The sequence below is a fragment of the Brachyistius frenatus genome, unplaced genomic scaffold (assembly GCF_029030835.1).
Source record: "Brachyistius frenatus isolate BFR_SWC_R1_liver_20210118 unplaced genomic scaffold, ASM2903083v1 Contig_72, whole genome shotgun sequence".
Lineage (NCBI taxonomy): Eukaryota > Metazoa > Chordata > Actinopteri > Embiotocidae > Brachyistius > Brachyistius frenatus.
In genome coordinates this window covers 1,564,481-1,588,094 of record NW_027210671.1, presented here as the reverse complement: position 1 = coordinate 1,588,094, position 23,614 = coordinate 1,564,481, and the positions used below count along the sequence as shown (strand labels likewise).

At 42.6% G+C, this 23,614-nt stretch overlaps 1 protein-coding gene across 1 annotated transcript; it reads right to left on the bottom strand.

The window, feature by feature from the left end:
- Positions 1 to 2,828: 2,828 nt before the first annotated feature.
- Positions 2,829 to 22,722, bottom strand: LOC138626304 (A disintegrin and metalloproteinase with thrombospondin motifs 12-like). The gene is made up of 24 exons (XM_069707858.1): positions 22,540 to 22,722; positions 22,013 to 22,377; positions 16,816 to 16,993; positions 16,433 to 16,635; positions 16,230 to 16,313; positions 15,133 to 15,257; positions 14,856 to 15,005; positions 13,610 to 13,753; positions 12,903 to 13,047; positions 12,731 to 12,823; positions 12,441 to 12,586; positions 12,122 to 12,291; positions 11,540 to 11,673; positions 11,243 to 11,363; positions 9,967 to 10,211; positions 9,536 to 9,677; positions 9,304 to 9,430; positions 7,679 to 7,889; positions 6,419 to 7,540; positions 5,955 to 6,107; positions 5,583 to 5,759; positions 4,401 to 4,547; positions 4,108 to 4,261; positions 2,829 to 3,956 (listed from the first exon to the last, which is right to left on the bottom strand). The coding sequence occupies exons 1-24, from the start codon at positions 22,655 to 22,657 to the stop codon at positions 3,841 to 3,843; spliced, it is 4,770 nt and encodes a 1,589-aa protein (XP_069563959.1). The 5' UTR covers positions 22,658 to 22,722; the 3' UTR covers positions 2,829 to 3,840.
- Between the last annotated feature and the right edge of the window lie 892 nt (positions 22,723 to 23,614).

Sequence of the window (23,614 nt, the reverse complement as noted above, 5' to 3'; positions counted from 1 at the left end):
AGAAAAGCACCTCACTCCGAGTTACTTAAGCTCAAATCCATATGTGGTCTATGAGGGAATCAAACGCACAACTCACAAACAACCAAACTGACCTATGGGAACCATGTGTGTGTCTCTGTCTGCGTTCCCTGGGGCCCGATCTGTGTGTGCTGGGTCAGAGGAGGCTGAGGCTTTAATAAATAAACAGGCCTGGTACAGGGATGCCAGTCTGACTGCCTGGGGACATACAACATGATGGGGTCCAGATGAGAGCCACCAGACTGGACTTGTTCCTCCAGAAAACAGCCAGTTGGTGGTGGTTACGTTCCGCCGCCTTCCTCCACGAGCCTGTCTCTGGGTTTACGTTGGGATTTGGTGGGTAAGCAGCCAGATTAAAGAAACATTCTGCTTTAGTGGTACTTTTCATAGATCACAGGAAAATGTGTTACCTCATGTTGCAAGCAGATAACTTGCAACAAACATGTGCTCGGCTGTTGCTGGAGGCCTTGTTTTTCTGTTGGTCATCAAATGTAAATATTTCATGTGCTCTTGGCCGTTGTATTGGGGGGTGTCTGGTAACCTACAAGATGAGGTTGCTGTTTCCTGCTTTAAGGTGATCAATAGATGTTTGTCATGTTATCTTCCCCGTCCTGAGCAGGCCCTTACATCATCCTCTTCTGCTGAGTCTCGGTTTCAGCAGGGCAGAGGAATTTACTTACAGGTCAGACACTGAATCAACTGATCCACTCTGAGCTGTCCTCAGTCTTACTCAGGGCAATATGAGGTGACGATGCAACATGTTTTACAAGAAATCTTTTTACTATATTAACGAGTGAATGCAAGGCAATACTGACATATACTGTTTACACTGTGGCAGCTGTCCTTTCACTGTAATATAATGCAAAAGTGGATTGTTAAAATTTGTATATAAAGTTGCATTTTCAGGCATTTTATTTGCTGAATTAGCCTAAAGCAGATATTCTTGTCTAGTTTAACTCCAGATAATGTACCATATGATAATATAACTGATATTATGATATAAAATAATGTGGTTAAGGATTGTATCTATATTGCATATAATGACCATTAAAAACCTTGATGCACACAACTCCTGACTACAGAAGTACGAAGAACAGCAATAATTAAAAGATATCTAAATATGTCATGGATTGTAATGAGATGAAATCATATAGGATATTATTATCTGTCTACAAATGAGAATTTTGCACTGCGCTCTGTAGCCTATTACACCCTCTCTGCCTCCAAAAGTTAAAATGTCTCCTGCATATTATTTATGATCAGAGCTCCACTTGTCCAATACTTAGGTCTTTTATTTTAAAGTCCTAGTTGTACATGGAAATCAGCTTCAATCTGAGTACCTTCTATTCAGAAAAAGGCAAACAGATAAACAAAAGTAACTTATACATTTCTTTTAGTAAGCAGCTTAACAGTTTGACAATTGCCATATTTTGTTATTTTGTATTTACCACTTATCTGTAAATCAGGCATGCTGAATCAGGCAAAATGTCCTGAGGCAGAAAATCCCACAGGCCAAGACTGGCCTATCCCATCTTTGTTTTGGCAAGTGTGTGCTTATTCGCAAGTACTATAAATCCTCATGATAATGACAATGAACTGAGAATTTTGTGCACCTTAAATGTACATGACCTTTACAGCCACACTTATCAAGAGAAAACTTTAAATTTTTGGCCCTTCATATTGAAGAATTTGGGCACCTCTGTCCTAAAGTTTTGGAAGCAACATGTGTTTGCTACTGTTGGTATTTTGCAGGGAGAGGTTTGGAAAATCTACAAATAATTAAATAAACATTTAACTATTGAATCCAAAACCACAATTGCTTGGTTTTGGAACCCTTAACTTGTGTTGTACAAGCTGTGAGGAGTAATTTTATGACCGTTTTGCCTTTTACAAGTCATTCAACACTTATTGTTTTGAAAACAGCTGAAATTATGCTGTGCCAGATAAGCTCTTGTAGTGAGGTTTTTATGAGTAAAAAGCACTTCTTCTTTTTTAATTCATCAATTCTTTTATGAAATATAACTTTATCTTTTCATCCAAATGACTTTCTCATTGACTTTTTGTTGTCTGTCCTGCTCTTCTATTTATTGTAAATCATCTAGGATTTAGTTGGAAAATGCTTAAAGATGTTTAGAACTCTGAGGAAGACATTTTAAATAAAAAATAAGCTAAATATTTTTTTTATATTATCTTATTGTAAGTGAAAAGAAAAATGTGAAAGGCACCATGAATTTAGAAACTAGTGTGATATTTTCAATCATTGCCCGACTTTCATCTCAACCGCTTCTCTGCAAATGAAGCAACACGGTGACATAACAGAATGAGAGATGTGGCTAGGTAATACAAGTGGATGGTGTTTGCTTCGTCATGATAACACACACACACACACACACACACACACGGGCTTTAAGACGTTATGCTCGACACTGACCCAGTATTGGGTTTCTCCTTCCATTGCTGCTGACTAACTCTTGGTCTTTGGCTTGAATGGCAGCAGCGGGGTGTGTGGAGCAGGCCAATGTCCGTCCGTGTCATGTTATCTGGCACAGAGGAGCCTGGGAAATCTGGGCCAGCTGAAACCGATCACTGAAACAGAGCCTGATGCTGCTGATTCAGGTGTTACACATCGAGCAGCATGTGGCGCTCTCAGGCGAGAATGACCTTGTCGACACAAAAGGTCATAAAGTTGAAGACTGTGATGCAAGGTGGTAATATACCTACTTACACTGGTATTACTGAAATTACCAACACTACCCTAACACCACCATACTAACACATCAAAAATATACAAAACATCTTTCATTGTCACATTTATTGTTGGAGACGTGCGAAGGACAGATCAGTCGAGGACACGTGCCGCACGCACGACAACGATAATGCCTGTGCAACGTCACACAAACGCAGTGGACATCTTTAGAGTGACCTGAGAGGGATGACCTGCAACACCTCTTTCTCATTGGCAAATCTTACACAAGAGGAGGTGAACCAAAGGTTGGACTGCAGCTTTGTGCCCATTCTGCAGCTCATTTCATTCTCATTGATAAAAATGACTAAAGCAGGATAATGTAAACACACAGTGCCAGCTCTGAGAACAAAACCACATTTCAAGCAGGAAAAAAAAAAGCTAGATTTAAAAGTTAAATTTTTTTTTTTTTTTTGTGGAGATTATCAGTATTATTAACAGTTTAATAAAGAGGTCACAGAAAACCACTATTTACACTGTGTTTTTACCAGTTTACTTTGAAAAACATATATGACTGGTAGCTTGACAGTTGAGCTGTGAATCAGCAGCACCTCAATAATAAAAGTACCTTTATAGATTTATAAAAATGCCCCTCAAGCCCAGAAAGATATGTACAGTTGGACAGAACTTTTCTTCTAAATAAAGAAGCACCTTATGTTATGATTTGATTTATCACAACTATGTAAGAGAACTGAGAGGAAGTTTTGTAATATTTGAATTGTGCTTATTGATTATTGTTTAAATTATTAACTTGTGTTTTATAGCAACTTATTTTACTTGGTAAATCACATTGTGTGTGGAAGATTTTGCATGCTGACATTTAGCATCAGAAATTTTAGTAATAACAGATTCACCAATCAAAAAAAAAAGTCACTGAACACCTTTGTGTTTTGGCTTGTTCTCTCCCCATAAAATATTTCATTAGAAAAAATTAACAAGACCTAAATAGGTTTCAAAAAAATCTTAGTTGACCCAGTTTGTTTGCGCTTGTTGAAGTGGTCATTGGCACTTTGGTTTGTCAGTCAGTTGATGGCATGGCTTTATAGCAGGAGGATAAAGTAAGTTCAAATATGTCCTGCCTACGCCCCACAGGTGACACAACACTGTCTCTGGACTGACTGGAGAGCGCAGCGACCCAACAGCTTCAGCTTGTCACAGAAACGAGAGGACATGGTGTTCTTCCTGCAAACTGGACCTGCAGAGAGGGAACACAAGTCAAATTGTGTTCAAATAACACATTTAATGACAGTGATTTTTAACCAAGATGTTTGTCTGTCACAAAAAAGAAAGAATTACAAGACTGTGATGTCGTAGAAATTGAATCTGACCGTCTGTTGCGAACAAACCTGCGTTTGTCTTGCATTCCTGCATATTGCACTTCCTGAGTGTTTGTGGTTTGGAAATCTTCTCACAGAGGCTGTTTGGCATTACAGCCGAATCCTGCTCACTTACACAATTGACCTCTCGCTGTTGCTGCCCTCCACCACATCTCACAGAGCACTGCAAATAAACATACAGAAACATACACACTCAGAATGACAATTTAATCAAGTTTTAAAAAGGTTTTAAAAGGACTTATAAACCTAATTATTTATTTCAAACATGTCGAGATTCCCTGAATGGGTAGTGTGGGACTGACCTCCTCCCAGGTCTCAGTTCTCCAGTGAGTGCAGGGCTTTAAACTGCATGGCTCTGTGCTGTTTGGCCTCATTGTGGTGCTGCAGCGATGAGACTCGGGGCAGTACACCAGCCGCTCCTTGATGCCTTCGCCACAGCTGCCAGAGCACTGAGGGAAATGCAATGATTTAAAGGGTGTCTGATTTTTGCTGGGCGGAACAAAATGTATTCTCCCTATATTTGCACTGATATAATATACAATCAATGTGGCAATATTTACAAATGTTTGGAGTTGGGTCAGACTGTACAGGCGGAATATCAGTGTTTCCCATACATATACTTGGGCCTGTCCAGGTAAATTAATGAACCCCCAAGTATATTTGGCAACCCATTTACACATTTGTTTTATCTATTTATGTATTAATCTCTCAGAGAAAACGATGCCATCAACGCGTGGAACGATTGGACAATTTCCCATTGCTCTGCTTCACCGGTGTCTGCGCCGTGTCAGTTTAGTGGAGGGGGGACAGGTAGGGTTGAGCTCTGCCCTTCATGAAACACACAGAGATCAGAAGACAGAAACTAGCGGGACCGTGAGCTGAAAAGAAATGGGGGCTCAAAATCTGGGTAAATACCATAAATATAATATTTTTGGTAGGGCTGTATCAGCAGGGCCAGAACTATAAAGCGAATCTGGGTCAAAGTTAAACCACTGGCTGGCTGAATGCCACGACTTCCGTTTCAAATTAAAATCCCTCTTGTTTCACACAAAATCCAGCCATACACTAGGTTCTGACCTGGACATGCGTGTCTTTCAGGAGGAGCACGGTCTCCCAAACGAAAGGGAAACACTGGATTTGACACTTTTCAAACCAGTTTGGTCAGACAGGAGTTGTGTGCATGCATGTGAAATGTAGATACAGAAAATAACCTGGGTCACCCCCTCATCCCCCAAACTGCTATGGGAAGCACTAAATATCTTCAGATTTCAATGTAATGTAGTGGAGGCTTCCTCTTATGACAGAACAGTAATAATTGTGGCCTTTGGTGGAAACGGCAATGGCAAACCCAGGCAAATAAACCGAAAACTATCTGCATGACTACATACCACTTGAAATAAGACCAAAAAAATAAACATAGGTATTTATATAAACATGTATAATTCTTTAAGAGTTATTAAAATGTGAGTGTATGATGCTCCTACCGGTCCCCAGGGGGATGCACTCCATGTCATACAGGGCTTGTGAGGGCAAACCAAGGAGCTGAGAGGTTTGCTGGCCACAGCTTGACAGTGGAAAGGCCTGAGGGGACGTTGGGTCTGAGAATCGACACATTGGACATCACGGTACCTCCGTCCCACCAACGCACACTTATCTGGACACTGTGGAGAATATTACAGTGCAATACATGACTCAGAAGTAAATGGGAAGTGAGAACTGCAACTGAAAAAAAAACATATCGTCATCCTGGAGAAGTAAGACAATAAGTGGGATTATAATTAAGTATTAAGTGTAATTAAGAAGTAATAAGTGTAATCATCAGATTCAGTGACGGGAGGAAATCTAATGTTACTCACCTTGCTCCAGCTGCCACTCTGCCAGGTGGCACAGGGCTGCAGGTGACATGTACGTGCGGGCTCAGGTCTCTTCATGTTGGCACAGTCGTCGTCGCTCTGGGAGCTGCACATGACCGTCCTCCATATCGCTCCGGTCCCGCACGTTGTTGAACACTGAGGATTGAGGAGTATTATCTGATTAAAAACTCGGTTTCGGTTTAAATTTACTTGTCTGACAAATGTTAACATACAGTAATATTATAATGTTGGATGTTCTAGAATATCAAAAGCAATTTTTTTTCTGTAAGGACTACATTTTGGTTTTTCAGCTAGCAGGTAGCTATTCCATTATGGAGTGGTTTGTTACTCTCAAACCACAGAGGATATCCACAGTATACAACAATCTTAAAAAGTTAGGGCATGCTTTAAAAAAAATAGTCAGCATTAATGTCAACAAGAGTAGGATAATCTGGTCATAAACCCACCTCGCTCCAGTTTCCTACAACCCAGAATATATCCATGCTGACCGGCTCTCTGGCTATGAGGTTGCTCTGGTCACTGGGGGAGCTGCTCTTGGGACTTCCTGGTTGCTGGTTTTGGCTCTTGGAGCGACTACCTTTAGACCTGGACGAGGGCGTTTTGGCACGAGAGGTGGAGCTGTTTTCCTTTGGCGTCACAGCAGGCCTCTTCAGGTTGATGATCTTCACTGTGGGCTGCGGTGATCCTGCAGTGGTGAGTGGTTTTCTTGCAGTTGTAGAAGTGTGGAGGCTTGTTTCTTTGTGTGTGGGTGTGGTCGGTGGAACCCGGAGTGTCGTCCAGTGGCTGCGTGTACTGACACGTGGAGTTGTGTGGGGGTTGGATAAGAAGCGAGTGGTCTTTTCCCATGTTTCAGTACTGGTGTGAGGGGTGGAGTAGGACGCTGTGGTTGGTCCTCTGGTAATGTGTGTGGTAGGTGGACTTGTTTGTAAAGTGTGTGTGATGAGTGTATGTTGTGTTGGTGTGGTCGATTTAGGAAGACTTTTGAGTGATGTAGCTGTGGTCAAAATATCCAGGTCAATAATCCTCTCCTTCTCTGTTGTCCTGTCCTCAACAACATAATCATATCCTGGAGTGTACATCACCACATTCGGAGTACTTCCCTCCTCCACTTCCTCCCTCTCCTCTTCCTTTTCCAAAACTTTTCGTCTTTTATCCTCATTTTTCTTTACAACGACACTGAACTCATAATCATCTGCGTCTATGATTTCAGGGATTGTAGTCCCAAGGGTGGAAAGGGTTGTGGTGGTAGGGACGAGAACAGTTGTACTTTCTTTGGTGGTTGTTTTCTTCCTCTCGGTGATAGCAGCTGTGGGTGCAGCTGTGGCTGTGGTGCTCGTGGGAGCCCACGTGGGTGAACCAGGATGTTTGGTGGAGTGGGTCTTGGGTGGGTAAATGCGTCGGTATTTAGGGGGAGGACCGGGTCGTCTACGGAGACTTGAATTCAGGCAGCTCTGCAAGGCGCACAGAGATCTGGAGCGAGGTTTGGTTGAGAGATCACAGGTCTTTTTGGGTGCCAGTGCACATGTGACTGTGCGTGAGCGAACACCTCCTCCGCATGTGACGGGGCACTGCAAAGAAAAAAAAAAAAAGGGAAACATTAACTGAGGAATAAAGGAAGGTATTCAGGCAAGAAGGGCTGTGTAAGACTGAGGCTAGAATGACAAGAGCAATGAAGAAGAAAATGAAAATGATAGAAAAAAGCTCACCTCTTCCCAGTTGCTGACAGCCCACTCCTGTCCACAGGGTACATCTCTGTTGCACGGCACCACAGGTTTTGGTTTAAGGAGATGCTTGCATTCCACAGGGTGGAGCACTCTTTCCTCGCCTGAAACTGTGCGGACACAGAGAACCGTCCGCTTCCTCGCCCCGTCTGATCCACAGGTGGCTGTACACTGCTGCCAACCCCCGACCCACCACCTGAGGGCAAGGGGGTTGACAAGAAGAGGAGGTGAAGAAAGAGACCACTGGCAATAAACAGGAGAACACGGCAAGTGGACGATGATGTCATCTTATATAAAAGGGGTGAAAATCATTTTAAATGATTTATACTATGGCAAATGCATTTCCTAAGGTCAAGTACCAAAACTAAAACAATGTAGTTTTGAAAATATTATTTGGAGGAAAAAACATTTTTCAAAAAACTTTGTTTTTTTATTTACCAGAAAAAGTCAAACTTCTAAAGTGTTAAATAAAAAATAAGAAACTATAAAAGAATTTTACCTCAAAACTATTGTCTAAAAGTGGCAAAATTGTGATTTATAAGAGCTTTTATCTCTGCAGCTCTTCAGTAAGATCAAAGAGTAAGAAAACAAGACTGTAATTCTGACCAGGCCATTGATGCCAGCCTCTGGTTGTTTCCAAAAAAGTACTGAGATTTCAAACACATCTCCATCCATCTATTATCTGTACCCGCTTTATCCTGAACAGGGTCACGGGGGGGGGGGCTGGAGCCTATCCCAGCTCACTTAGGGCAAAGGCAGGGTTCACCCTGGACAGATCACCAGTCCATAACAGGGCCACATAGAGACAGACGGAAACAAAGACCATTCACACCTAAGGGCAATTTATAGAACCACCAATTAACCTGAGACGCATGTTTTTGGATGGTGGGAGGAAGCCGGAGTACCCAGAGAGAACCCACGCAGGCACAGGGAGAACACGCAAACTCTGCACAGAAAGGCCCAGGCCCGGATTCAAACCCGGAACCGTTTTGCTGTTAGGCGACAATACTACTCACTGCACCACTGTGCCGCCTTTCAAACCCATCTCAAACAGTGAAACTATCAATGACTGAAATTGTTTGTTTCATTGGTTACATTTTAACAGTTTGCCATTATTACAATTAAATACACCCAAGATTTACATCACCAATTCACTATCTGAGCAAATGTGAAATATGGTCACAACATCCCCATTTGATGTCACAGTGAAGTTGACCTATTTTTTTTTCTTTCCAATTAAACATTTGTGTAAAATGATTTCACCATTAGTCTAGACTGTTGTGGCCACAAATATGTTTTGTGAGGTCACAGTGCCCTTTGAACATCAAAATCGAATCAGTTCATCCTTGGGACCAAGCGAAGGTTTGTGCCTGATGTAATGAAATTCCAGCAGAGCGTTTCTGAGATATTGTGTTCACGAAATGGGACGAACGCACGGAGGGACAACCCAAAAACAGATAGTGAACCTTTTTACTTTCAAACGAGTACTTCAATATCTGGTTAGAACCAGTGTACAGCTAAATCTATTTTCATTATGCCATAATAGGGCTGATACTGACAGAAGTACAGTTTAATGGTATTATACAGCTTTGACATTTGAGTGCACACACCTCGCAGGACAATCCATATTCTTGCACTTCCTGTGTCTGTCTTCTGGACGGCTGTCTGGGTCACACAGAGACTCATCCACTACGCCCATGTCCACCTCAAAACAGCGCACAGGCTGGTGTTGCTCACCTGAGTCAGAACATCATGATCCCATTAAAACACTAAAATCTTGCTACTAAAGTGGTTACTGAAGAAATAAGAAATAAAATTGTTCTAGTCAAATATAACCCCAACCTAAGCCACAGGTGGTGCTGCAGTCCGTCCATGCTCCACGTCTCCAACTGTAGATAGGTTCAGTGACCTCATTTTGTGTCTCTTTGGTCTTCTTGATGATGTACTCGTACTTTATACCCAGATTCTTCTCCTGAAACAGTAACTGGAGAAACACATGAATTCAAACGAGGATAATCGGATGTTATTATCGGGTGTTTTAGGGATTTTTTTTTTTTCTTTTGCCAGTAACGTGTGGAGTGCTTTGACACGCAGGCAACAATAGATGCTGGTGTCAACACAGACACTAAAATAACAAATCTTAATTTCATATAACTTCAATACATTTTAGAATCCTGAAATTTGTAAAAAAAAAAAAATTAAACAAATTTTGAAAAAAAAGGTCTCCACCAGTCCTATCAAACCCATTTAACCTGTATAATATGGTGGCCTACCTGGAGCATGACTGGGTGTCTGGTGGGTCCAGGAGCGGTGAGGTTCTCCATGTTCCCGCTGCGTTCGTAAAAGAACGTCGTCCCGCCGGCCTCGTACTCCCCGTTCCACTGGATGATGTAGTTGCCATTGAGGAAGTAATCCTCCGATGCCACGTTCCTCAGAGCCAGGAAGTTACCTGCCTCCTCCACTTCCTTTACCAGGATGTCCCGCGCCCCCTCAGGTATAACGCCCACATCCACGTACCCTGGGAGAGTCGGGAGGGGAGTCAGAGTCACACCGAGGTAATGGATGGCCCACCATGGCTGCTGCCACACTCACATCCAGACTACCAGACAGTCTCTCTCTGATCTTTAATAGAGGGTGGGCTCAGTCTGCAGGGGTGGTTGGCATGTGTGTGTGTGTGTGTGTGTGTGTGTGTGTGTGTGTGTGTGTGTGTGTGTGTGTGTGTGTGTGTGTGTGTGTGTGTGTGTGTGTGTGTGTGTGTGTGTGTGTGTGTGTGCGTGCGTGTGACTGTACATGTGCGTATTCGGCGTGGGGGGCACTGCCCTGTCTCTGTTTTTTATTGTGTGTGGATGGGGGAGTGTGAGGGGGTGGGGGGTGGGGGCAAAGCAGCAATGAGTGGGTCTCTGGAGTTTAATGATGTTTGTGGGAAGGTGTGTGTTTCTGTGTTTGTGAAAGGAGGGGGAGGTTTGCCCTTGGTCTAAGTCTTTTGAAGTGTTACACATCTGGGCTGGTTATCTGGGGAGGATACTTTGCAGAGCAAACACACACAGAAAAAGAGCGCGAAGGGAGAAAGGACGGGAGTTTTTTTATTGTCTTGGAGCCTTTTTCTCTACTAACCTGTCTTCACGGTCTGTTGATTTGCTGAGTGAGTTATACTTTTCCAAACACAGTAAAAGCAACCAAAGACGTGAATCTTTACACAAATGTGAACATGGGCCTACAGACACACATACATGCACAAACACCTCACAGCAGCCAAGTACAGCAGGACAAACAGCTGCATGGTGTGGACAAGATGGCTACCATGACAACTAAGAAACAACACAATGGCGTAATGCTAATGAACTGTCCTGTCCTGACATGACTTTCCGCCCGTAGACATGAATTTGAATTCTGAGCTTTTTCACACTGTTCTGGTGGGTACATCAAAGCTTGTCCTCATTAATGGCTTGTCTGTTTTACGTTACTGCAATTTTATAATTTTATGAATTCTTATGCTGAGATAATTGAATTTGTTTCCAGCTGGTCGACTCGCCTTTGTGCTGCACTCACCAAAGCCTTCTCCTTCATCAAACGACTTATAAACCATCTCACAGCTTGTGCCGTCGCCCAAACAGACTCCGCAGCGATCCTCCAATGCGTTTGAGTCAATGCCGTAGTCACAGCCTACCTCCTGCACACAAAACACACAGTAACATAAAAACCACAACCAAAATGTATTACAGTAAACATAGAAGTTTTTACGGAAAATCTTCTACCCCTTTTAATACTGTAGTTACGCTTCAGCGTGTCACCCTGCGCCACTATAACCCCCCCAGTCTCTATCAGTCTCTTACCCAGCCACACTACCTTGCACACTCCGTTAACACAGATGTTTCTGGACTTGTTGTTCATGAAGCATGGTGTCCCGTCTGTAACAGTGTCGAGCATCTTCTCAGAAAAATGCTGGTTGACTGGTCGACAGTGCAGCTCACAGGGACTTACTAAGGATCATTGTGAAATGGGGGAGAAAGAGGACTGTGGCTTAGTCACAAAAGACTGTAGTCAATTATGGCATGATCATATTTTCTCCTCTGTCTGTTTGTTTACAGTTAACAAGGAAAATCATCTCATGAGCCCAGCAAAATTAAATTAAATTTTGTATGAACAGTGGCAATAATAACAGGGATATGAACAAACAAAATGACACAAAAACACAACAGAACTTCAGCAACTATAGAAGTGAAACGTTACACTCCCCTGCTGAGATAAGGCTGGCATTTGAATCATGAGGGCTTTCAAGTGTGAATGCTGCCCCCTGTTGATTAACACCTACAATTACATCTAATGGTCTGTGGTATGGAAAGGTGAAGAGCAAAGAAGGGCTACTCGGGTGTCTCTGCCTTTCTATCTGTGGTACCTTATTGTGTATTTGAGGCTTTAAGCACTTACCTGGGTTAATCACCGGAATCCACTGGTAGAGCTGGTTGTGGTAAGGCACGGTGTCAAACTCACTGCACAGCATCTCTCGAAAGGCCGGTCTATCACTCTTACAGGGTTTTGTGTTGCAGGTCCGATAACGCTTCCTTTCGCCGGTGCAGTACCTACCCCCAAATTCTGGTCTGTGGAAAACAGCAGCACACTTTGAATCAATGTGATCGCTATCATTTTAGGATTTTATGTTGTGGACGGCACACCAAAAGTGGAAAACCTGTGAGAAATAGTTGAAATCTGCTTCAAGGTGAGAAGCAGATCCAGAGCCAGCTCTTACTTTGGGTTGTTACATTCCCTCTCTGCCGACTGAACTCCGGTTCCACAGGTCCTGGTGCAGTAAGACCAGGTACTCCACTGTCCCCAGCCTCCGTTCACTGTCTCTGGGAGTTTACCCACAATCACACACTCTCCGGAGATACACCACTGAGTGAGAAAATGATTCAAATAACATAAGTAAAATGACCCATTTAATACTGTGTTGGTACCACCCTCATATTGGTACTACTAACCAACCGCTCCCCCAAAGAAATGTACCCCAAACAAGACAAGAAAACTGGCTCCATTCACCTTCTCCGGTCCACAGCTAGTACCGTCTATAGGTGAGTCCAGTTTGGAGCGACAGGAGCCGTTCACTGAACACCAAAGAATCTGGCAAACGTTCTGAAAGGAATAATCCAGAAACAATGAGCAATGACTATTTTCTACAAATCTCAGTTTTCAGGTGATGCACAATACTCACATCAATCTCGGGGCAGAAGGTAGCATTCTGGCCATACTGGAGCTGGCACTGGTGGTGTGTGGTGTAGCGGACACCAAGACGAGCCAGTGGGGTGTTGAGGTCCCTCTTGGAAGGACGGTCGTCCAGACAGAAACCCCAACCACGACTACAACAGATGAACAAAGATGTGACATTTTAAAAGAGGTGAAAAAGAGAAAGGGACGCAGGTGGTGGAGAAACAGTGAAAGGAAAAGATTAAATCTAAAAGTAAAAAACAATGCATACATCTGTTTTTCTTTACTTTTCAATCTCCTAACCCAGAATTACATTAAAAAGAAAGATTGTAAAACACCAGAATCGGAGAATTCCTCTTATTTGCTGGATTTTCTGCTTCAAATTAATTGAGTCTGCTCAACATACTGTATTTGCTCTTTGGTTCTTTGACCCTCTTTAAAAAACTTTTTTATTGTCACGGTTTGCTACACTTCCATGCTTTTATAACAGCACACACTGCACCCATTGTGTGTTTAGGATCGTTTTCACCACCACCATAAAAATCTGCAGCAGCGTATCCACTTTATCCAGGTGGCATTATACCTTAGAATTACCTCCATTTTCACAATGATTTCACAATCTTGGAAATTCACACAATTCAGACACAAACTAACTGAATCAAGCTATCATTTAATGGTTAGTGGCTTCAAAATAAAGTATGGACTCGGTCTTACTCTAGGAAGCGTGTGATGTATTCTTTGGAGCAGGAGGACCAAGTGAGAGGGGAGCTGTCGTACATGAGCTGTCTGGACATGATGAATGGGTGCCTCCCTTCCAGCTCACAATCATTCCCCTGGCCATCGTGATGAATTCCAAAGCTGTGTTCAAACACAATCAACATGACTATTTATGATTTTATCATCACACACTCAGGCTGTCAACGTGGAGGCCTTCAGCTCCTGAACCTGAAAAAAGAAACAATTTTAACAGCAAGAATCCATTTCTGTGCTAACTGTTGGCAAATGCTAACATGCCAACATTGACAGTAGTAGCTGAGTAAACCATCTGGGTTGCTAGGTAGTTATCAGAGCCAAAAACAAGTGCTGATCCTGCCATACATTTGTTTCCAAATTGAAAATGGTCCATAGTCAATAAACTGACTTCCATTTGTCTTGGAAAGTGGAAAGGTACACTGATTTGTTGCCCAATAAGGACAATATGAAGATCAACACATAATTTATGTATCAAATTAGTAACATGTGGTCTGGTTTGGCCTCTTCTCCTTCAGTTATACAGCCCTTCAATCACATTTGTAACACCAAATCAGACTTGGATCAACTCTGAATTTATGGTAACACTTTAAATCCATAAATTAGCCTCCTCTGACTGAACTATTAACACTGAAGCCAAGACTTAATAATTCACTGGAGTAGATCAAAACTAAAGAAGACATAATTTCCTGCATCACTTTAATCTAAAATTGAAAACAAAACACCTCTGTCCATTCACTTTTACTGTTACTAAATGATCTAAGCCAACACTACAACAAGCCTCTCGGATATCTACTGTTTTTTATGTCAGGTTATTAGATACTTAGTCATTATTTGCACACAGACAATTCACTAATGGGCAGATGAGCTAATGCGGGAAGATTTTATGACACACGTGTATATCTGCTATAGTAACTGATCATGGGAACAAGATGCGTTCTTTGTCATGTCGCCCCATTGTTAGGATTTTCCATTATTCGGGATTTCACAACAATTACATACACACACACACACACACACACACACACACACACACACACACACACACACACACACACACACACACACACACACACACACACACACACACACACACACACACACACACACACACACACACACACACACACACACACACAGACACACACACACACACACACAGACAGACAGACAGACAGACACACACAGACAGACAGACGGACAGACAGACCTGTGGCCCAATTCATGAGCAACGGTGAAAGCAACAGGTAGTCCTGAATCCTCATTGATGTTGCAGCTGCGGTGGGGTTGACACATCCCAGACAGATGAGACAGACCCAGGGTCTCACATGGCTGGTTCATTCCTGCACAGATGTCTTTCCTGGGAGAACACACATGCAAATTATCTGTATACATGTTACATTTCTACCATAAGAGGGGCTAGAAAACATTTGATTCAAGTCATTTAATCTATTGAAATATCTGATGCAAATTTGTGTGTCACTTGCCTAGTGACCAGCACAGCCACGTCATGATGAGCTGGGTGTGTGTCACTCTGGGGATTAAGGTTTTTCTGCCAAGCACAAAAACTGGCCAAAGTGCTGTCTGCATGGTGAACAATTTTCAACCCTTTCTGCAATAAAAAGCACAATTACACAAATAATTTAACATCTTCTGGATTGTTTTAAGACTCTGCAACTTTAGATCGTGAATAATTTTAACGTTTTTTTTTTTTTTTTTTTTTTACACCGGAGGTGGCATAGATAAACTACTCATATTGGCCGTAATGTAAATTTGCGACAGTTTTTCAAAAGATTTGTGTAAGTTCATTCTTAAAAAAAAACAATGGAATTAAAACTTTCATGTCTGCTCCATGAAAGTTGTGGGGCTGGCCTGTAAAACCCTCTGCATGTGTGCTTCAAGTGCAGCATCTGAATGAATATTCTCCACAGCAGAAACTCGGGCTATCACAATACTGAAATGAATAATGTAATTTGTCTTTATTTGAGATGCAAAAGCTTTCCGTGTGAAAGTACTCATGATAATAACACAGTTCAAAATAATGCATTGATGTGAAAATTAATTATACAAAAAAAACAAAAAACTGTGTAAAGGCCTGAACCCTGAACCTTACATTCTTTCAGACCATAACATCTATTTGTCTATAGAACTATAAAGATGCATCATCTTCAGATCAAAGAAGAGCAGGACATGACTTACAATACAACTGGTTTGCTCTTATTCCCTTTCCGAATGAAACAAGTGTTTGTTACACACGAGGCAACAGAACTCTGTATAATGAAAGCTTAAAAAATGGGAGGATTACACACTTCAAAACCAGTTTACAATATGCATGCACAGTTACCAGATATTTGGCTGATTTGAATAGTCTTTGCAGTCAGTCCTCTGGGTTCTTGTTTGAATTTGTTTTGTAGTTTGTCAAATGTATCTCAGACAAACTTGAAAAGTCTGATGTAAATTCAGTTCACATACAGTATGTGTATTTGCTTCTCTTGTTAAACATGTATTGTGAGCACCATCAAACTAAATATATTAAAAACCCATTAAAAGTATTTCTTGATGACTTCTTTCAGATGAATGTTACCTCTTCCCCTTGTAGCAGAATGAGGCGCACTAAGATGACATGGATGGCATTCCCAATACTGGCATCATGAAAGATCCCAGCCACCTGTCAACATAAACATCATTCACTACAAAAAGTATTTACCTAAAGCACCAGTGCAGGAACAAATAAAGGGTGACAGTGAATGTAAAGAGTAAAATTAAAAATCAAATCAGACCCCTCACCATGTTCATGATGGTGAAGATGTATGACTCCACATTATTGCTGCTGTGGTATTCGATGAGTTTGGAGTCGGCCACCACCATGGTCTCCACCCACCGCTCTCTGCTGACCGAACGCTGCGAGCGGGACTGAGCCTGATCCTCCCTCTGCAGCTGCTCCCTCTCCCACTCCTCCCTCTCCACCTGCACAGAGTCACTCGGGGCATCTGAAGGGTGGACAATAAAAGACATCACTTGCAGCACACTTGTGGTTTTTACTTGCTTGACGCAGGTGCAGACAGAGCAAAAATGCTTACTTATGCACAATTACACAAACACTTACAGCAGCACACTCACACTCACACTCTCACACACTCTCACACACACACACAAATTCAGATACACACCTCGAACTCCACAGGGTCTAGGTGTTTCTTTGGACTCAACACTGCGTTTTTTCCTCTGACTTTCTGTTGTAACTCTTGGATAGACAACGTGAGGCTCTAGAGTCCCTGCAGGATCATCAGGAGACTTCTGGACAGGTTCAATAAAATAGTGTCCTTCTGGCAGGGAGAAGAAGCCTCTCTGAGGAAAGAAAAATTATGTATATAAATATGCAATAAATAAAAATGACTGAGTTTGGGCAGAGCGAGTTAAAGTTTTAGGGCAAATCCAGTATTAGGGAAGTGGTGCTCTACTCAGTCACAGTGGCAAACTGTAATTAAGATTAAAAAGATGATTTTGTATCCCTGAATCGTACCGAATGCTGCTTTAAGGCTCTCTTTTATTGTCATGCATTCTCAGACTGTGACTAAAACAGAAAAGCCTAACTAGCGTAGTGGTGTGCTATAATATTTATGAGCCAAACAACAAATCACCAAAAATGTCAATCATTTCCACACTCAGAAAGTGAGAAGGTAAATATCCCCTTTTAAATCTGTCTGTTAAGCCCACTCTGCAGTAATTTCCTTCTGGTTGGAATCTATCATTAGTCAACAGATCTGAATAGGAACGTTTATCATTCCCTCGGGCACATTCTCCCGTCTGCCGCAGCAGTAATACAACGACTTCTAACCAAGTATGCCATGCATGTTCTTACTGGTGCAGGCTATTCACTTGCTGATTGGTGAGGTCTGCTGTTAAACACACACAGAGTCCTCGCACATAAATACAACAACATGAAAACATTTAGTTCATGCATGTAAACACACATAAGACACAGTCTCTGACTTTTTCTTGTAAAGACACTCATTAAAAATGTTGCAAGTTGTCTTCATTGAGGTGAATGTATGTGTGTGTGTGTGGGTGTGTACAGGTTTAGTACCAAGCTGCCTCCAAACATGCCCAGACTGTTCCAGGACCAACCCCTCCCTCTTGTGTTAAACCAACTCGCAAAAGACAGAATGAGATTCTTTCTAGAACCAAATGAATGGAAAGAGGAAAGTGTGCATCAGTACATCTGAGTAAAGAAAGAATGTTTTCCGTCAGCACCAACTGCATATGAATAAATGCTTCCAGGAGATGAGTAAAACAAAAACGTTCATCAAGAATTCTGAGAATAGGATTGTTGTACAGTATCTGAAATGTTTGGGAAGCCAAAGGCAGATGTGAAAAATTAGGCCATGCACTCCTCAGATCTATCCTGCTGTTTACTTCAGTTAAACTGTTCACATTTCTGGGTCATCCTGACAGGTTTTACATGTGTTCCTTGGCAGGAAAAAAAATTCCACCACGCCCATTCATTCAGCAGTCTGCAGAGCTCTGATTGGGTATCCCATTGCTTCACTGAGGGAGTTCAGGAAGTGCAAATCTGGGGTCCCTTTGGAAAGACTATATTACTCCACCTGCTACAATAAATCTTATAAAACAAGATGAAGTGTCCACAAACTGGAGCAGAAACTTTGTAGGATACAAATAAGGTGCTCGCTATAGTTTTTCCACCACAAACCACCATAACAACAATACCATTACAAATGCTTAAAGAGTCCTCTGTATATGCCTGAGGTTTGGTTATATTTGCACACACTCAAGTTAAATAAAATAAAATATTGAGAAAGGGCTCAGCAGCACTGACTCATGTGGCCTTCAGCCAGACCTCCCAGAGCTTGTGGTGGACTCATCGGCAAAGCATGCAAGCTGATGTCTACAGTCAGTTGGGAACGCTTCCCAAGAACCCTGTGCAGAGAACACTCAGGTGAATTCACTCTGTTCAGTGGGAATAATCATTTCTTTGTTTTTTTTCATTTGCATCATCTCACTGCAAGACAGATCACATACTGTAATGACACATATTAAAAAAGGTTGACATTTTGGGCAGATTCTGTGGTATTGTCTGTTATCACACCGCCCTGTTGTCTCCTGTATGTATTCCTGTGTTGAACTTCGAAGTGAGTCCCAGTAGACAAAGGCAGGTGGTGGAGTGCAGATCAACCAGCAAGGAATGCTACAGAGAGGCCCATCCAAACACTCCCACCATTGCTCTGCATGACGTGTAGTGTATGATGCGCATACCAAATGCAGTCCGACTGTGCAACACAGCCTGCAAGGCTTTGCTTGTACAGTGTGGTTATGGTGCTTTTTGTGATCCTTAAATGACCACGTACAAATCCTGCCCAACAAACAAGGACAACTTGAAAGTAACTTTGTTCTCCATTTTTCTGAAAATTATCCTGGCAGAGCTTTTCTTCTAAATCCTTGCATGCTCCGCCAACTGAAACAGCCTCAACCTGTAGTTCACACTGCACTTTCACCACCTCTTCTACCTCTGCCACCTCTTCCTCTTGCCCCTCTCCTCCTCTTCACCATTAATCCCCCCTCCTCTGACCAAGAGGAAGCATGTTGTTTGGGTGCGAGGTGACAGAGCCAGGGGAGGTTACCATAACACAGGTCTGTGTTCTAAATACATCGGCCATGTGGAACTGCTTTACTTCTGTTTCCTGCTTCTGTGGGTTTTGGTGTGCTGGCCAACTGGGCCTGAAATAAAGTCTCTGCTGTTACACAGCCTGTGGCCTCAGCAGTGATTAGTGGGACACAAGGAGAGGTGGGGACCGATGGTGCTCATTACTGCAACATGATTAATCCTAACAATTTTCTAGCAATCAAACATGCGTTTAATCTTAGATAACTGTTTCTTGATAATTACAGGTTTCACTACACTTACATATCACCGTATGTGGGTTTTTTTTGTTTTTACTTTACAAGATAATTCTGCCTGCGAGCTAATTTCTTCCTTAGAGGTCAAAGACATTACCATTATTCATCAGCATAGTGCAAAGAAACATTCATTTAAGAGAGGAAAATACCATTATAATAGGTCTGAACCTGCAGGTTCTTGTTTTGTTTTGTGCCTCTGGGATTAAAAAAAAGACTCCACTGAGAAAGCTTTGCTTAAACTGACGCTTTTCCCACAGAAACAAAAAAAAAAGGACGGTGACAGCTGTCTCCAAGCAACTGCTCCGGTCCTCGTGGATTCACATGCACAGTAAACAGTAGAGGTGATTGGTAGCCTATATGTTGTAAGGACATCATTCAAGGTGAGTATAGTGCAGCTCACTGCAGTAAAACTCCTTGTTTGAGCAAAAAGTTTTTGTAAGCAGAGGCAGGATGTTAAAACGACAGGATGTAGAGGCGTTAATATAGTAGCAGGGACTACAATGTGGCTTAAGAGGCATTATCCTGCTCTGTTACCTGTTGTGTCTGGTAGAGTTGCAGCACTTAATACATTATTTGAATATTCGATCAGCAGAAAATGATGCTCAATTAAGGAAATTGTTAGTTGCAGGCTTTCTTTATAGAGATGACAGATTAGGTTGTACACAATGCAGCCATCTCCGGGTTTTTTTACGCAGTGTAATGTAAGAGCAGAGCAATTTAACTAGACATCTTGACAACTGGGCTATTAGCACTATGAGAATATACATTTTGATAACTGACAATAATTAACAGAAATAAATCAGAAATCTCAGAAGTCGCATCCACATTTTTGATAAGCATCAGTAAATGCTTATCATGTGTGTCCTTTACTGTTTTTTTTATTTCCTGTTTGGTTGACCCCTATTAACTTCAGCTCTGTGCTACATAAATACTTATCATGAATTTATATTTTGAAGCAGCCCTCCTCTCCCGTCTCCTGGGGGTGAATGACCTTCACAGCAGCAAACAGAATTTCACTCCCACATCGGTCTGGCTGTGACTCGTTCTTTAGTGGTCTCTGTGTGGTTTTAGCCGCTATAAACCTTCACAGAACACAGGAGAAAATCGCTGTAATGGATCATTGTGGTTTCCCTGGTTGATTGGGGGAGAAGGGACAAACTGGGGCATTCAAGATTGAAGAAAAAAAATATCCCCTTGATATGGTAGGTTGTAGATATGTGGAATTTTGAGTGACATAACGCATTTTTCCTTTGAGGATTACTTGAAAGCATGTAAAGTGGGTCAGATATAAATTATGGCGCTGCTGGGCTGGCTGTGATTTTAGTCTGGTTGTTCTGAGTCACATGCAACAAATGATCTGCATTTACAAGATTTGTCAGGAAGAGGCAGTGCAACCCACAAAAGCATAACAGAGAGGCAGGAGGCAAGACCCTGCAGGAGAGGAATTCCTGCTGTGACACAATCAAACATGAACACAGAGACATTCTTCATAATTAAAAGTGACACATCCCATCATTTCAGAGGCGGGAAGTTCCTCTTTGTATTTAGTTAGTTTAAAAATATTGGTCACAATTGTGTTGTTAACTCAGAAGCCCTGAAGTGTGTTTTGAGCATCTATTATTTGGTGAATAAGGGCCTTGAAATCTCAAATGCTCAGCAATCAGCACACACGTTCCTCCTGATATTTTCCTGTGATCCATATGTCTCTTCATACTTATAATCCTTCATACATAGGACTGCCCTTTGGTATTTCTGCTGCCCAGCTGTCTTCTCTCTTCTGTAGTTGAACTGCTCATTTGATTAGAAACATTACAGCATGAGTGGAAAAGCATACATTCACTGAGCCAAACATATGGCTCAGTTTCCTGTCTCTTCATCTGTCGAACCTTTATGCTTCTCTACATTAAAATGTGCCGAAGCCTATTACTGAAACTGTCTCTTTCTGAAGAACAAAGTAACACCGCGCCTCCAGCCGGGACTTTGCAAAGAGTTTTTGCAGGAACGGACAGCGATGTGAACAAATGAATGAATGAGTAAGGGTGAAAGTAAAGAGGAAAACGTCTTGACACAAAGAAGACAGAAAGGGTCTCATTGCTGGCCAGGAAACAGCAGCCGTCAGCGGGTCTGCAGCACAGTCCTTCTGCAAATAGTGTCAGGAAGTCTTTGAAGAGCAAGTTAACAGACAGGGCACTGTCAGATGGGGTGGGGTGTGGGGGGGTTGTTTAACTGCCTAAACCACATAACAGCTTCCTCAGAGTGATGCCCCCTCTAGGTGTATTAAAAAAAAAACTTCCTGCCAAAAGCGAATACAGTTTTCAAAGAGATATGACCTTAAGAACAGATTCAGGAACAAGCATCCAGCATTAATGTGGGTTCAATCTGGTGACTGAGACCAAGGTTAAAATTGTCCTTTTCACCACGTTACATCCCTAAAACAATGTGACAGCTTACCAGTCCTCTGCAGGTGCTGATGGCAGCAGTTCCCTGCACATCTGAGGCTTCCACAGTGCCGAGGAGGTGGCAGGAGTTCCCCTCGGAGAGACGATGCTCAGTTGTGTTGGCACTGCCATTCCTCCTCTCCAGGATGTAGTCACTTGAAACAAGGTGATTGTTTGCAGTCAAATTAAACATTAAAGGTCGACCCTTGTAGTTGACCTTGTAGTAAACCTGTCCGTCTAGAGCAAGGGGTCGCAGGTCACGCCTGACTCTCCCACTCTTAAAGTGGTGAGACAGAGAGTGGGACATGAACTCTCCATCAGCGCTGGTTTTCACTGGGTGGACAATGGACAGATCTGAATCTGAGCGGGACAGCCAACCTGCAGAGTAGTTAAATAGAGCAGGATTAGTACAGTTGTGACGTTTTAACGTTGATGCATGCTGATATGCACTTAGCTGTGCAATGCAAACATGTATTTCAACCACGCACCCAAACAAGGCATTCACAGAAGTGCAGCTACTTTTAACTGCACCACACTGACCTTCATCTGCAAAGAGGGACAGCAGTCTGCCAGAGTCGGAGAGCTCTTCGTGGCCGGCTGCCAAAATGAAAACAAAGTGCAGCAGAAAAAGAACGGGGCACTCCTGCGAACATCGCATATTTCATGTAACCAAACTCAAAGCGCTGGAAAAGAGTCCTCGACATGGGAGATCCAGTGGCGCTAGAGGGGACCACGTCGATCCTGCGCTGCACTGTGTCATGACATGAACAAGCTCAGAAGTGAAACATTCGCCGAGGAAGACTGGGAGCCAAATCATGGTTTAAAGAGGGAGAAAGCTCCCCGTCTCTACGGAGGAAGGAGGGGAGGAGTGTTCTTTGGAGCAGTGTCTACTTTCGTTGCAGGAGCGTGGGGGAGCAGAGCAGGAGCAGGAGCGCGGCTGCAGAGGAAGAAGACGTCCTGCTCTGTCCTGTGTCCAGACTTGTTTCCTCATCATTAACGAGACAACCCTCGAGCAGATTAGGAAGCCATTAAGGGACTCAAGTTTATGGATGCGGAGGGATTTTTTTTTTTTTTTTTAATTACAGCGTTGTTGCACTGCCTACAATCAGTGCTAATCTAACTGTAAAACTCTTAACAATCAAAAGTTCATATTTTGATCAAAGTTAATTCAACACTTCAATGGTACATTTGTTCCTGCCAGTATTCACTGTGGGCCACTGATCACCGCAACAGTCCAGACACACCTTTACATTTTACTCTACCTGCACAGTTCGGGCTGCTACCAGCAAGTTAGGGTCAGCGGAAAGAAGCCTTTCTGTGATTGGTTGATACGTCACCAGTTGATCGACACGGAAACAAAACAACCAATCGCAGCAGCGGACAGTTTAGCGCGTGCTTCCCATCCTTTCCCACAGCTGATCTAATCTCGCACTAACCAAGATTGTGTCTGTTCTCCCAAAGTAAATTTTACGCTACGCATAACATTTTTTTTTTAAAAAGTTGCCCTAAAGCAGGGGTGTCAAACATACGGCCCGCGGGGCCGGATCCGGCCCGCCAGGGGGTCCAGCTCGGCCCGCCAGATGACTTTGCTAAGTGTGAAAATTACAGAAAGACA

What these genes read in the sequence shown, in the direction of transcription:
- LOC138626304 (XM_069707858.1), bottom strand. Translation starts at nt 22,657, where the DNA reads ATGCGATGTTCGCAGGAGTGCCCCGTTCTTTTTCTGCTGCACTTTGTT. An exon ending in TACATCACACGCTTCCTAGA is followed by an intron (nt 13,048 to 13,609) that starts GTAAGACCGAGT and finishes CATCTGTTGTAG; the next exon opens with TCGTGGTTGGGGTTTCTGTC. An exon ending in TTGTAGGAAACTGGAGCGAG is followed by an intron (nt 6,108 to 6,418) that starts GTGGGTTTATGA and finishes CTCAATCCTCAG; the next exon opens with TGTTCAACAACGTGCGGGAC.